The 15,773-nt window shown below is 41.7% G+C and overlaps 1 protein-coding gene and 1 long non-coding RNA gene across 5 annotated transcripts in view; one reads left to right on the forward strand and one right to left on the reverse strand.

Moving 5' to 3' along the window:
• LOC120727736 (probable cation-transporting ATPase 13A3) overlaps positions 1-12,750 on the forward strand; it is a 34,027-nt gene extending 21,277 nt beyond the window's left edge. For 3 of the 4 annotated variants that reach the window (XM_040022197.1, XM_040022196.1, XM_040022198.1), the window contains 12 exons: positions 6,347-6,475; positions 6,571-6,650; positions 6,738-6,780; positions 7,227-7,336; positions 7,440-7,536; positions 7,871-7,943; positions 8,042-8,219; positions 8,546-8,727; positions 8,899-8,987; positions 9,163-9,243; positions 9,500-9,595; positions 10,679-12,750. In XM_040022197.1, the coding sequence (XP_039878131.1) occupies positions 6,347-6,475; positions 6,571-6,650; positions 6,738-6,780; positions 7,227-7,336; positions 7,440-7,536; positions 7,871-7,943; positions 8,042-8,219; positions 8,546-8,727; positions 8,899-8,987; positions 9,163-9,243; positions 9,500-9,595; positions 10,679-10,918 (1,398 nt within the window). In that variant the 3' untranslated portion in view covers positions 10,919-12,750. The remainder of the gene's footprint in view (positions 1-6,346; positions 6,476-6,570; positions 6,651-6,737; positions 6,781-7,226; positions 7,337-7,439; positions 7,537-7,870; positions 7,944-8,041; positions 8,220-8,545; positions 8,728-8,898; positions 8,988-9,162; positions 9,244-9,499; positions 9,596-10,678) is intronic. The other variant, XM_040022199.1, reaches the window with a different exon arrangement.
• Positions 4,010-4,956, reverse strand: LOC120727742. The gene is made up of 2 exons (XR_005694583.1): positions 4,696-4,956; positions 4,010-4,617 (listed from the first exon to the last, which is right to left on the reverse strand). It is a non-coding gene; the product is annotated as an uncharacterized LOC120727742 (long non-coding RNA).
• Positions 12,751-15,773: the final 3,023 nt, after the last annotated feature.

The following is a 15,773-nucleotide window of genomic DNA, read 5'->3' on the forward strand; positions in this document are numbered from 1 at the left end:
ATACTTACTTGTAATACTTACTTACTTGTAATACTTGTAAATAAACAGTTAATCACACAAATCGCCGCAAAAATTATATAAAACAAAATTTAATGTTAATTCCGAAATTTTATGTTAATTTATTGTTTCATATTAATCCTGGATCCCCTCTCTTGACACATGGACACTCCCATGAGTCAACTCATCAAACTCAGATCCCTGTCTTAAAGAAAAAGATTAGCTAAATCATATCCCAGGCAACATCAGGGCATCTCCTCCCCTGGAGCAGCACCACCCTGGACCTATAATCCTGCAATAAAAATGTTAGTGTGTTTTGCATACTAAATTTGCTTAACACCTGGCTCTGGCAGGAGCCTGCATACACACCATCATGGCCTGGAAAGCAAAATCTGGAAGTGAAATCAAACTTCACACTTGTAAACAATTGTATCATAAAAGTAATAAGCATTCAACATCAGCAAGACAAGTGTCATGTGCAGGTTTTCTCAAATCAGTAAACTACAACTATTACCCTAATTTGCCTCAGACATGGATCATCCCATGTGCTCAGTTAACATTAATGTAATCGGTGACTTCTCTTAAGCAAAGTCACTCCACTCATATATCACTATGGGCTCAAAGTGGCCAGCTAAGAGCCCATATTCAACTTTTCCATAAACACTGCATCTCTTATTTGCTTTTCTCATGTCACTTGTCCGCTTCAGCTGAATCTTTTACATGTAGTCTCAAAAAAACAAAAACAAACATTAGCAACACACATTGATTATCCTGGTGGGCAGGCGTCGGCCATCCACATTCCAGAGGTGCCATAAAAACACCATAAAGTTAGCCATCCCTAGCTGTGGGAAGAATGTCAGTCACATATAAACCCAGAAATCCTATAGTAAAAAAAACATTAACTAATCCTCTTATAAATCACATGATCAAACACATGAAAAACTGCAATGCTGTAGAAAAGAAAATGCAAATGTTAGCGCTTGCGCAGGCGTATTGCATACTTTGTCACCGTTACCTCTGTAAGCAACACAAGGTAGTGAATAACACCCCTGGTAGATGCACAGACACAGAAAATGGCATTTCAAAGGTTAAACCATTATGCAACCTCGAATGTTGCTGTCATCTTTCTGCTCCTGTAACAAAAACACATAAATTCATCCACCCTTTTGTCCTGTCTAGGTGGAGGTTAACCTTGAGTCGTGGTCAAGTCCTGCCAGCTTTTACCAGTCAGTCAGTTTGTTTTTTATTTCCATTCATTCATTCATTCTTTGCTGATAGTGGAACCTGTCGTCGCATTTAGTTTCCCCTCTCAGCAAAATGACGCCATTTAAAAAGAAAAAGAACTTTAGTTTGGATTACATCGCTGAATTCTTTTTAGGCCGGGACTTTCATTTAATATTGTCCCAAATAAGTAGCTTTCTCCTGAGCCCATTTCAATGTGGAGAAAACTCACTTGTAACGGCTTTCCCGACAGGTCGTATAGCACTTTTAATTTCTGACGTGCAGATCTGCTTAAAGAAAAGAAATAGACAAACAAAATCAGTGCCTGTTCAAAAGATTAAAAAAATGAAAAATAACAGAGATTATCAAACCAAACTCTCAGTGCACTGTGAAAGTATCAAAATAAAAAGGCCTTGTTAAGTCATGACACAAACTCCTCATCAACTTCACAACAGGAGAAGAATCATCAGCTAGATTCACTCCAAACCAACCATCAGCTGCACAACACACAACATAACCCTAATGTCTTCTTTAACTTATGAGTTTAATCACCAGGTCTGTGCTCTTCACTCATTTAAGCCACAGATCTATTTTATTCAATTTTCCTTTTTCCCTTCATCATAAAACATGTGACATGCTGTCATGCACTTCACAAAAGAAGTTTGTTCTGACGCACTCAGAGTTGTGTATCTAAATACAGGATTCACTCACACATCAAAGCAGGAAATTCAGTGTTTTAGAGTCTCCACTCAACACACAACTCCAACACATCCCATTCACTCGTGCTAGAATTCAATCACCTTTCATTAATCTAAAACCGATCAACTAATTTGCATATCAGCTATTAACCCACTAAGTTGACAGGACGACAGAAATGCATGTTCAAAATAGTATCACAAAAGACAATTTCCCTCATACAGTAAATTACTTGTGCTGCATCAATCAAGCAGGAAGCTTCTCCCAATTTACTATATCAACAACTAAATTTATTGTCTGATCACTGGTTGGTCAAACCAGGATCTTTTTTCCCACAAAAGTTAAACTGTTGTCCTGCAACCTAGAGAGTCAATTATTTGCATTGGATAAATTCAGTATTTGATAACAAGTGTCTGCTAAATTGACACTATTTTAACACTGATGAAAGATAACAAGCTAATTTTCATTACATGCGTTTGTGTTATTAGGCAGGTTTAATGCATGTCTGTGGAGCTGCATATCCAGCAGAGCATGTTCTTAAAAGCTGCCTTTCTTACACACTTCTCTGCTATTATTTGATCATTTCTTAACTAATGTGCTATGAGTCCACTGGTTTTTGCATCACACGAGGTGACTTGGATAAGATGATAAACAGACTCACACGCTTAAGATGTTGTCTAATCTTCATGAGCTCTCTTGTGTTTGGAAGTGTTAGTAGGGTTAATTCATGTTCTGCTTGTTTGTGTGATTTTGTATGTTTCTATTTTTGCAGTGTTTCAGACTCCTTCACAATTTTCCCACTTAAGCAGTCAGTTTTCTTTTCCCCAGGTTTGCTAACCCAAATTTTGATTTCCCACATTAAATAATTCCTATGTGTTCTCACCTAGTCTTCTCACTCTGTTGTCTTCTCACTCTGTTGTCCTCTCCCACTTCAACAGTCCCGGCAGTTCTCCTTCAGCTTTGTCCCGTGTTCCTCTGTCTCTTCTTGCCATTTTACTCCACAGGTGGCAAATGTCAAACTCCAACTGTTCAGTTCTCCTCAAACGTTCTCTTCACATGCACAGTGAAGTTTCAGCTTGTTGTAGACACAGTGCCATTCATCCGATCAGTCAGGATGATGGGTTTGCTCTTCTTCTCTGATGTTGTTTGTCCACACTGCTGCTGCTTGTTGGGACTCTTTGCTCAGGACTTTGCTGCTGTCTTTATCTGCCATGTTATTGCTCTTTGGAGCTGCATTCCTTGTCTTCAGGGAGGAGTGAGGGCTGCTTGTGAGTTTGAGAGACACATGGTGCTGTAAACAAGTCAGCCAGAAACTTGGCCTGCATGTTTCCAATGATATTAAACTATAACTTTCTTTCGACCGCTGCATGTGGAAAATTGATTCAGGTCTGCTTTTCACCTGAAAGTGACTAACTAAGACATTTTCATTATTATCATCACTGCTTAATCAACACACATCTCTCTCTCTCTGTTTTTGTGAACAGTCCTTTCTTAAAAGCAGAAAATAAGATTGTAGTTGTTCTTGGCTGATCAACACAAAACCTTTTTCCTATAATTATTTTTCATCTACAATATAAATTTTGTCTCTTTTTCACTCTTTTTTTTTTTTTTTCTTTTCTTTACAATAGCTGGTGACCTGCAGAATCACCGCTCTCACAATCAAAGGCAATTACTTTTACACAGCGCACACAAACACTGACGTCAAACACATTCACACTCACTTTGTCATCTGCATAAATAAATCACATGGCTGATGATATGTGCCATGGTGATCCGTAAATATGATCACCAGTTTATTTAACTATTTTTCAACCCAACAAAACAAATAAAAACATAATGCTGATGTTATGAACACTCTACACACACGTCAAAATGCAGGAAAACTGCTCACGGAAACGCTGCACACTCCAGTTATCACAGTTATAGTTCTGTTTGTGTGAATTATCTGCTTTCATTATTAATACCAGTTTATAGGTTGTTATCCTTTTTATTATTAGTTTGAATGCGTTAAAATTAAGTTGTAATTTAGCCTTTTGTTTATTTTACTTTATTCCTCTTGCATTTATATCTATTCAGTCGGGTCTGTTTCCAACCCTTTTTTAAACTACTTCAAACTACTGTGATCTCTAATTTTCACTGGGTGAGGGATTATTATGTTCTTCCTAGTCTGAACTGCTCTCTTCACCTGAGCTGCTGTCCTATTCTGAGTTACTGTCTTCTTTGTTTCTTACAGTCACATACAAAATGTCCCTCTTTTCCACACCTCCAGCATGTAGTGTTAAAGTCGCTGTTTGGTGTGTGTGTGTAGCCTCTACCTCTTGCTCTTCCACTATGCATTCCTCTCTCTTTCTTTTGGATTAGTCCTGCTCCGGCTTGCTGTTTTTCTAGACATTTCTCATCAGGTGTTAATTTTACTTGTTTATCACCCATTTTCAAAGATTTTGCTGGGCCGTCGCTGGCACGCTTGACTTCAGAGTGGTTTACTGATACGGCCTTCGACTTCACCCTAACGGTGAAGCGGTATCAGTTTTATGAGATGAAACTCAACCGTTCTCCTTTGTCACCAGCACGTGAGCCTCAGCAAAGAAAACAAAAATGGAAGTAGTTCAGCAGCGTATTGTGCTGTAAAATCAACTTACTTCCAGACACATACACACACATAGACATTTGCGCGCTAATTTGTCACGAGATAATTTCAGCTACCTCTAAAACTCAAGTCTAATTCAGCTCTTTTTGGCGAACCCAACCTTTTTTAATTTGTCACGAGATAATTTCAGCTACCTCTAAAACTCAAGTCTAATTCAGCTCTTTCCGGCGAACCCAACCTATTTTAATTCCTCTGTCTCAACGTGTTTTCATTTGAATTTGTCACGAAGTAATTTCGGCTACCTCTAAAACCTAAGTCTAATTCAGCTCCTTTCGGCGAACCCAACCTAATTTATCACGTTTCTTTAAACCTTTGCGGCCGTCTTATATACCAAAATAGTGTTTCTCACCCCTGACGTCCCACTGGTGGTTCAGATCATTGGACTGAATCCCACCGCCGTGAACCAGATTATAACACCGGCCCAGACCCGAATTTAACGTCCTGGGGCTCTCTCCTCATCCAAGACGGCTGTGCACAGGCTTCGGTGCTGGCTCCCCACGGCGTCAGGAATCAGTGCTGGATCCTGGAACAGAGTCACAGATAACAGTTCTGATATTTTCTGATCTGGCTCGAAGGACCAAATCAATGTTAGGGAAAATATTCTAAAACACTTCTTCAGTAAAGACTCAGAGAAGAGAAACACACAGAGTTCTTGCTAGCAAGGGCAGCTCCCTACTGAGAGACTCTCACTAAGAAACTGCCCCGGTCTTTATTTATACTTCAGTAGGGGTGTGTGTGTGTGTGTGTGTGTGTGTGTGTGTGTGTGTGTGTGTGTGTGTGTGTGTGTGTGTGTGTGTGTGTGTGTGTCCTTCTGATCAAAGGGTCATATAACATGAAAGCACAAAAGGTACATCCTTGGTCAGGAAAGGGTAGTCTCCCCCTCACCCTAAATAACATGGTGAGGAAGTCCAGCAGTTCATCTATATGTAAAGAAGCACTTAAACTAAAACAGACATAGCTACGTTAATCCTACCGTAAAACAATAAAACAATAAAACAAGGTACGACCTCTCCCATGCTCCCAGGATGTGGGGGTGAACCAAGCCTGCTAAAATCACACATCCTGTCACTACCAAATAACTACAAACAGCATCCTACCATAAGCAAACTTATATCACTAAAAGATTATACTGACTACTAAATACAATTTTCCATTAACAAAAGCTTTCAGCTATTAGCTCTTTGGCATTCATTTTTGGTTAGTGCAAAAATACAATTTTACGCCTGTCAAACTGTGTTTTCGTTGGCATTTGTCATAGATTGAACACAAGAAATGGGAACAAATGTGTTTTTGTGACAGGCTGTTGGTAACAAAGTGCCTCAAGATACGAATATTACAGGAAGGTCTGGCTCCTTGGAAGCAACCATTAAAAGCATTGACGTGTGTGTCGAGACACTTTCATGGTACTGTAATTCAAGGAAAACAACACATGCCTGGACAGATGATTTACCTTCTCTTGTTAAGGCTGGTTTTTAAATACTGTTCCAAATCCTGTTCAACCACTCTGCTGTTTGCAGTAGGTTTGACACCTACATGTTGAGGCATCTCTTTACTTTTACAGTATTTTTGCCTTTGAGTTCATATAGAATGCAAGAACTGAAACATTTGTCAGTGCAGAGCTCGTTTTATACATTTATACATTTTTCAGTCGTTCAGTTGCATGAATCACTTTAGGTTAAAAAAAAAAAAAAAAGGGGTAAAAAGGTTTGTTTGGCTTAAATCTGGTATTTTATTCTCCACATAAAATAGTACCATGGTATGACTGGCTCATCTTTACTCCTTCAGATTGTGGAGATCGAGCTGGATGAAGGGACCTGGGATGGGGAGGTTTCTCAGGAGCAAAGTTATCACTTCGCTGTAAGCGGCAAGGCCTTCGCTGTCATTATTGAATACTTTCCCCAGCTGGTCAAGAAGGTACACGTACTCTTTGTCTGTTACTTGGTCCACGTTAGCTTTGAACATGTGTAAAGCTGTGTAATTCTCCTTTTCCCCTCATGGTGGCACTGCAGCTTGTGCTGAGAGCCACCGTGTTTGCTCGCATGGCTCCAGACCAGAAGACTCAGCTGGTGGAAGTCCTGCAGAGCATGGAGTGAGTCGCTCCTCTGTTTTGTGGTTTTGCGTTTAATTCGTTTCATGCCACCCGTGTGTGTCTTCACGTGTTTTATTTATCTTCCAGTTACACCGTTGGGATGTGTGGTGATGGTGCTAATGACTGTGGAGTAAGTCTGAGTCAGCTTTATAATAAAAATGATATTTTTCATCGTCTCTTATGCTTTTTTGCAAAGCAAACTGAAACACTGTAGCCTCTTAAAGCTGAACAAGAGGCTACAGGTGGTATAAAGCAACCTGCATATCACATACTTGGACTAAGTGTAAAGTAAACCACATGTATGCATGCTTTAAAAGCATTTATGTAGGTTTACATTTTACTTGCAGTCATGGTTCCTTTTGACTTTGTGGTGTTTTTGTTTTGTTTTTCTCTGTTCCCTCGGTGCCCACAGCTGTAGTTTCCTTAAATATTTTATGTACTGACACACAGTAATTGATCTATTTGATGTATTGATGAATAAGTTACTCTTATCAAACTGAGTGTTTTACCTCTGGGTTTGAGTAACGCTGCAAAACCAAAGTGAGTTATATTAATTTAGTCCTCTCTCCCTCTCAGGCGCTGAAGAGAGCTCACAGCGGGATTTCTCTGTCAGAGCTGGAGGCGTCAGTTGCGTCACCCTTCACCTCCTCTACCTCAAACATCTCCTGCGTCCCCAACCTAATCAGGTAAAGGAGTAAATGTATCTCACAGCTTTATTCACACTCCGAGAGCATCTTCAGCTGAGAACAGCTTTGATTTGAACTCTAAATCCTGTGTTTCCTTCTAAAGGGAGGGACGGGCCGCCCTCATAACATCGTTCTGCGTGTTTAAGTTCATGGCTCTCTACAGCATCATCCAGTTCATCAGTGTCATCCTGCTCTACTCGGTGAATAGATATTTGTCCTTCCAAATTTTTTCTCTTTGTCACCTGCTGGGAAAACATTGTGTCATTTGAGACACCATGAATAAAATGGGGGGAAGGGTCCCAAATAGGAATGTATACCATATCAAACTTTGATACGGTTCCCACAAGTTGCGTCTTTAAAAAGAAGTTTAGGTGAAACAAAGGAACGTGACAGCAAAGTGACGCGCCGCTGCTGGGAAAAGGATGACAATGACACAGTGTGACACAGGAATGTAGGTTAGCTCTAAAGTCAGCGAGTGTCAGCTGAGATTATAGAGCCATTAATTTGTCGCTGTGTGATCTTTTGATATTTTAGGTTCTCAGCAACTTGGGAGACTTCCAGTTTCTCTTCATTGACCTCATCATCATTCTCACCATTGCCTTTACAAGTGAGCAGCGTGGCGACGAGCACCAATTTTTAAAAAAAATTTTTTTTCCAGTCAGCGTTCATAAAACAGCTCTCTAATGACTATATCCTCTCTGTCAGTGAGTCTGAACCCAGCCTGGAAGGAGCTGGTGTGGCGTCGCCCGCCGTCCAGTCTGATCTCAGGCCAGCTGCTCTGCTCAGTCCTGACCCAGATCCTTACCTGCCTGGTCTTCCAGGTCCTGGCTTTTCTCCTGGTACGACAGCAGAGCTGGTACGAGACATGGACGCCTGAGTCAGAGTGAGTGATGTAGATTTATTTATTTTTTAACATATCTGTGGTCTGTAAGGATTATTAATGTGGTGATGGCACGTGCTTAAAAAGAAAAAATCTGCCCAATATTTCTTTCAGACACACTAAACATAAACCGATTTCTCTAACAGTTGTTATGTGAAGCTCTTTATTTACTGCTCAAGTTGGCGGCGTGCTGTTTAATATCAGTAAAAGAACAGAGACGTTTGAAACGTTTGCTTTTCACTTGCCTTTATCGTGTTTGATTCTTGCATTCTTTGTTTGTAAAAGGAGACATTTGTCCTCATTTTCTGCATTTTTCTCTTTTCCTGCAGCGCCTGTAATGTTTCCAGGTCCATCTTCTCTCTCAGAGTTAACGTAACTGATCCTCAAAACCATAAAAACATCAGGAACTATGAGAACACGTCCCTCTTCTACATCTCCACCTTCCAGTATTTAGCTGTGGCGATCGTTTTTTCCAAGGGAAAACCCTTCAGACAACCAAGCTACAAGAACTGTAAGGCTAAGACTGTTTTGTCAGCGATGCGTGTTTCAAATTTTAAGGAAACACAAATACACTTTTAAGCTTTAAAAAGACAGAAAAGGAGTTTTAAAAACAGTCACAACTTAGAAATTTCCCCGTATCCCACATATAAATTGATAAAGATTGTAACTTTTCTTCCACGAGGGCTGTTCATGCTGACCTGCATCGGTCTGTACACTTTTCTCCTCCTCATCATGCTGCATCCCTTCCCTGCTGTTGACAACTTCCTGCAGGTAAACGTTGTTTCTCTCATTTTCTCCGCGTGTTACTGTCACACCACAGGCTTTAAGTTGCCTCATGTTGGGACTGAAAAAGAGAAACATCTGCGCAAAAGCGTGAATATCTGAGATGTTGCATTGGCTCAGAGGTGCCGCACTCACCGCTCTCCATCCTCTCCTGCCTCCCCAGATCGTGTGTGTTCCCCATGACTGGCGTGTCACTCTGGTGATCATTATGATCGGGAATGCGGCTGCTTCTTTCTTGTTGGAGGTACGGCTCAGAAACCACCACACCCTGCCTGCTCGCTGTGATTGAGCTCCTTTTAAAATTGCAAACTGTGATTTGCATGCTTTAATTTAGTTTATTTTGCATGTGATTTCTTGCTTTCTTTCTTACCGAGTAAGTGTCGGTGGTGCATCACTGCTAAGTAATGAAATCAGTGAATCATTTTTTCTCCATTTAAGATGTTTTCGACTTTCTGATTTTCATAATCAGCTGATTCTCAAGTTCCTGAAATCTTCCATAGATTTTGATCCTTGACATCATCTTGTGGAGGCTAGTTTTCAGAGGCAATCACAGGGCAAGTCGCCCCGCAGAGTCCTCCTCTGCTCACACGCCGCAGGTTGGGAAGCTTTTCACTACACTTTCTGTTCTTTCACTGTGTAGACAGTAGCATGTTATCCTTAACCTCGATTCTCCTGCTTTTTATTTTCTTCTCATTTTACAACAATAACACGGATTACATAGCCAAAAAAAATTAACATTTCCACTATTGAGCAGGTCATGAATGACCAAGTCTAGCTCATTCTATGAACCCATCAGCTTCAAGCTCCTTTTTTCAGTCACCAATGGTTATAATGTCTTATTGGGGCCATTGTAGGTTTAAATACATAAATATGGGGCTGGGAGTGTTGGTAATATTCAAACAGCCAAAAACAACTATTTTAATCCATGATTAAATCCAAAAATTCACAAAAAAGTGACAGAAAATGACACATTGGAGAAATACATCACTATTTAGACAGCAAGACTGTCTAAATCGAATCACAACACAGACTGCAGTGTACAATCTGAGTTACGAATACTTTCTAACTTGAGCCCACAAAGTTCATAAGCATGTGGACTTTTAAAAAAACATCACCATGAATTGTGTCTGTTCAGAAGAACATAGGATAGATGAGGTGATGGATTTCACACCTGAGGAACTACAAGAGTAATCAAAAATGCCACTGGCCTCATACGTTTGGGGTGCTTTCTCTGTTTGTGCTGCGAAGAGGTCAAAATTATACATATTATACTGCCTCAGAACTGAAATTTGTTTCTCATTAATTTAGTTTTTTCTTCCAATAAATTTGTCACTTTAATCTGTGAGGATATGTCAGTTTTTTTTCTTCTAAATTTTATGGCTTTTATGTTGAAGTCTTTGTCTCGGTGTTACCATCCATTAAGACATGCGAGGGATGCGGTGGAACAAGGTATTGACTGACTGTTTTGGAGAACCGTCTGAACAGCTGTAAACCTCAACTGTTACTTTCTTGCGTTTCAGATTCTTGTCGTCTGTTTTTTTTTCCCCTGGATTTAATCAAATGCGTTGCTCACTTTGCAATGTTTGTGTGCAGAAAATCAGATCCTGCTATTTTAGTATCTGAGAAATATGATATAATTATAGCTAACTGAGTAGTTATTTTCCACCTTACATGTTCAGGTGGCCAATGACCGCTGGGCTTCGTCCGTCCTCTCCTGGTTGTTCTGTCGGAGACACAAGGCACCAAGGGCGCTGTATATGCAGCTGGCTCTGGAGCTGCAGGAAGGCAGTGAGTGGCCCCCCCAACCCTCCGCTGTCACCTATGCCAGTGACCTAAAATCCAGCATCTCTGACCTCAATGTGACTGCCAACCAAAACTCAACACAGGCTAAACCTGAAGCTTCCCTAAAGCTTGTATGATGGTTTAATTCACCTCCTCAAAATGGACAAACACCCTGTACTTCTATCGTAGCCGTACTGTCGTATCTCGCTGCTGAAACTTGAGCCAGAGGATTATTAAAGGAAAAGCTTGGCATTATTTGTTTTCTCGGTAAATGTTCAATGTGTCATTAAATTTAGCCTAGCACCAAGCCTGGAAAGGGGGGGAATAGCTACCTTAGCAAACATGCTACCTAGGGCCCCATGAGGGGTTACTGTGGGCAGTCACATGGGCCACAGTGTCTGAGAACCAGTATGAAATGTAGGACGCAACGGGGCCCCGAACTGTAGAGCAGAGTGTGGGCTTACTCACTGCAGGCCTGTAATGAGCCACACAGTTGTTTCCTCTCTGCACATAGTATTGGCTGCCCCACTTGGGCCTAACTGTACCTGACAGTGCAGGTATATGCCATACATTTCGTGTGAGTCCCAAGGTAGGCTGCAAAAATGGGCCCCTATGTGCTCTATCAGATACTGAGATATGATATAATTATAGCTCATTGAGTACATATTTTCCACCTCACATGCAACAAACTGGAGTGAAGAGTGGACCAGAATGTCACTCAAACAAAAAACAACAAACTACTTAGAGGGTCACCACAACAGGCAGCTGCTCATATTTAATTTGGCAGATTTTTACACCACTTTCCTGAAGTCCATTCCATATCAACAACATCCAGCCATTGCAATTTTGCCTTTGGACTACCAGAGTTTTATATGGGCTATGTGTTACCAGAGAAGACCCTTATGGAGACCCAAATGGGAAAACTGCTATGGGCTGCACTTAGGCTTTCTTTAAGGAAGCTCAAATATGCATGTGTGGTTTTTCCTGCCCACACAGCACAGTTCATTCAAATCTGCCCACTATGGACTCACATGGTGGCATTTTTTGTTGGGCATCCTGTCTCTGTGCAAAGCTAGGCTCTAATAGGCATTCCCTCTTGTTGCTACACTTGGTGTTAAGCTAATATTAATTGCTGGTTGCTGTGCAGGCATGGTACTGGTATTGTCTTGTAGTGCCAACCGTTAGTAGCTTAAAAGAAAATCAAGTACTGCTCTGGACACTAGACACTGGGAATGGTCAGATTAATCTTTCCATTGTTTTGAGTTTTTTCATTATGCCCCACTCTTTGAAATATCTGAAAGTCTGACACTGAACAAAAGATCAGCTCTATCACATGGATACACTGCCCTCCTGCTGTTTTTACCATTCAGTTACATTGCTGCTGGTAGAACTTCAAAGCTGTACAAATTCAAAGAAACTTTCAAAGAAACGTGAGAGATTTAACGCCTGTTTATGGGCGTAAATGGTACTTTCCGATTTCTGAGGCAGAAAACATTCCACTGTTGGATTTTTAGTCTTTTTTTTTTTTTTTTTTTTAGTTGCTTTGCCTGAATTTCTTCCTGTGGAAGTGAAAAGCAGAAAAATATCAGTTGAAATTATTTTTATTGCGCATAAATGTGGGTGTGATAGTTTGCATTTCACCATTTAACATCACAAAGGTACTGAAGAGTAATAATGTTTTTATTAATTAATCAAACCCAATCATTAAAACACTTGCTGCTATAAAATGTTTTAACGGTTAATTTTAATGTCTAATTTTGTAAACAAATATATATATTTTAAGCAGTTTTAAAATGTAATTTTAAATTATGTGATGAAATGTTCTTTCTTAATGCAAAACAGAACATTTTTAACAGAAACTGTAACACGTTTGTGCTTTCTTATCTGGATCATGCAAAAAAAAAAAAAAAATGTTTTGTGTTTGCTCTGCAGAACTTCCATTTCAATTTGCAATAAATCTGTATCTGAAGCCACTCTTGCGTGCTTCGTGGGGGGCTGACCTTGGTCACACTTTTTCAGCCTAGACTTGCTGATCAATTATGGGCTTTCCCAGCCTCCTCGCTGCCTGGCATATGGGTGCTTAAAGGCGCCAGAGTGGAGGAGAAAGAGGGGTATCATTTCATGTGGAGATCAGGGCCTATAGGCAGTGAATGGGTGGATTTAGAGGAGACTGTGAATGAGAGAAGGGGGTCCTCGCTTGTACCAAAAAAAAAAGAGAAAAGAATCTCCCACAGATCAGGGGAAGAGCCTTTTTGGGAATATTCATGATGAGGATGAGGAGGCATCATGAATTCATGTGTGTCTGTGAATCCCGCGGATCATCTTTTCGGTAAACACGATGTCCACAGAGCCAGGATGTCGTGCTTTCTGTCTGTGTTTGCGATGTAGTTTCGTGGATAGTGTTGCCTCTCCACAAAGCAATATGGGTTTTTGTGTACTCTCTGCTGTATTCCTTTTGTATCAGTAGAGGAACAGATGGAGAGTGGTAGAAAGACATAAAGAAGCTAAAACACACAGTCTTTCTTCCTCACAGCTAGCTACTCGCTGAAAAAGGTTTTCTCAAGCTTGCACTCAGACGTGCGCTATTTCAAGCATTTTAGACTTTTCTCCCCCCCGCCCCACACGTTTTCTTTTTTTCTTTTGGTGTTGTGTATTTCCAAGACGTGGGCCCGTGGTACACAGTCTGTCTGCTGATTGTAACAGTGTCTGCTCAGGATATTTTGCATAGTAACGGCCCCCAAAGGCACACTTTTCTCCACCATACGTTGTTCTTTTAGGTGTTACGCATGTTTTTGCACATCACTGTCCTGCAGCTTCTTCAACATTGTTGGACCCCCTTAAGACCCTTGATTAATACTCGGGACACAAGGCCAACCTGATGCTCGCTCACTTACGCCTGGCCTCATTTTACACATGACACAAAGGCTCCCATGTTCGGTAAAAGGTCCGTGACCCACCAGACGGTCACAAAGCCCTTCTCCTCCCTCATGTCACCTAAGCATGGGTTCCCTCACTGGGCCTTGGTGGCGTTCCTGTCCCCCCTTCCTTTATCAGTCCTTCCAGGCCTGAATGGGCTCTGTGGTTGGTCAATAAATTCAGTGATTCAGGGGGTGGACAGTTGCAGCCGTGTTAACGTTTGTTCACAGGCTTGTCGGAGGGATGGGCCCCGCCCCACGGCCCTTTGTCTCCTGTGGTCTCTCATCAGGTTAGAAGTCAATGGAGGGCCTTGTGCGGAGGTGGCAGGGGCATGGATGGAGCCGCCTCTCACATGGCCTTCACACAGGGGGAGGACCGGTTCGGATCACTGCGACACTTGTTAGAGTGAGGCCGCACAACATTTGCCGGGGTTGCTCTCCCTGAGGGCGCTTTAAACAAACTAATGGTTAGAGGCTGCAGAGTTGCACTGGGGTAAGATGATCTGCACTCGGAGGCCTGCGGTGGCCAAACTGAAAAGGAGCGCACAAGTGTATCTTACAATCTCCATTTACAGATCTGACTGAGAGCAAAAAGAGGTCAGGCCTTCATTTACGGTGACACTATTTAAATTTGGACTAGAATGGAACCAATGCATTTCAGTGGCCCCTGAAGGTGCCACAGTGTTGCTGAGTTATGGCCGTTTTCTCAGGCTCAGCTGGGCCGAAGCATGGGAACAGACGCAAACGGGAGAAAAGGGAGACAGAGAGCCATAGATAGAGCAAGACACAAACAGTGGAGGGCTTTAGGAGACAGAAAACAGTGGACAGAAAAAGACGCACTGTGACTGAAGAGGGACTTAGAGGCATGACTGAGGCCTAACTGTCATGAGAAGATGAGAGTTGCCATGGCCACCCAGGAGCCACCCAGCAAGCATGTGAGCAGGGGAGACTCGGGGGCCAGGGGCCTGGGCCCGGGCTGGTGGATCACATGCACTAACCAGGGATTATGTGCATAAGTGATGAGTGCTAAGCCGGCAGGTGAAGAAGGGAGGCCCGGGGACAAGGAGCGGGCCATCCCTCAGGACGGCTCCCTCTGTAAAGAGCAGGGACTTTTTTTTGCCAAGTGAGGCTGATCTGCTGTGTGAAGGGGACTCAGCCAGAGGTCCTCGAGTGCTGAAAGGGCATCCCCCAGGCTGCTTTCACAGCATAAGTGGCCAAAACGCTGGTCTTGTGAGTCATCTTGAGTGGCAAGAATGGGGCATCTTCACATTCATAAATCCCAACACAAACACACTCATGGATATAGACTAAGCTTGGGTGAGGATAAGCGCCACATGGTGGGACATCAGCAGGGCTCTTCTTGAGGGACGCTTTTTGATTTTTGCAAATATTAAAAGAACAGATCACTCAACACACAAACGGAACAAAAAAAGATCCAATTTAACCCCTAGTTAAGTTAATTTTACGGTATATTTATAGACAAGACGCTCTTTTTCTAGGCAGGATCAGAAGGTTCACAAGTTGCTTTACTGCAGCGAATCAGCGCTCATGATATCAATGGCCTTACAGGAATGTGTTTGAACCATGATGGCACAAAGAAATCACATTCCCAAAGATTCCACGGAGAGAAAACAGTTCACCAATCTACCCCCAGTACCTTTTCAAGACGGTGGTATCCCTGAACATATTAACATGTAAATACACTTAGATACTTTGACAATGCACTGAAATGCATATAATCTACATGCTAACTAGCGCTTTAAAGAGTTTCCACTGCTGAATGTGGTTTAGGCAACACTTTCATGTCTGGGTTTTAAAAATTAAATGTGAGGCCTCTCTTAGAATTTCTCAAAGCGGTTTTCAATTTGATGAGGGATAAGGCGATGACTGGGTTTCCCTTTCAAAGGGGGAGACCCAGATTTCAATAAGACTTCAGTCTCCTTGCCTTTGGCTTCAAGTTGAAGATCTAAATGATGCCTTTTTCTTTTATGAGAAGAAGAAGAAACCCTATGTTAGGTAACAGATGGCAGGTTGTTGTGCTGAAATACCAGTTGCTATGCTCCCCCTTTTCCTCCGC

This window comes from Simochromis diagramma, unplaced genomic scaffold, assembly GCF_900408965.1.
Source record: "Simochromis diagramma unplaced genomic scaffold, fSimDia1.1 OVJJ01000205.1, whole genome shotgun sequence".
NCBI classification, from domain to species: Eukaryota; Metazoa; Chordata; class Actinopteri; order Cichliformes; family Cichlidae; genus Simochromis; species Simochromis diagramma.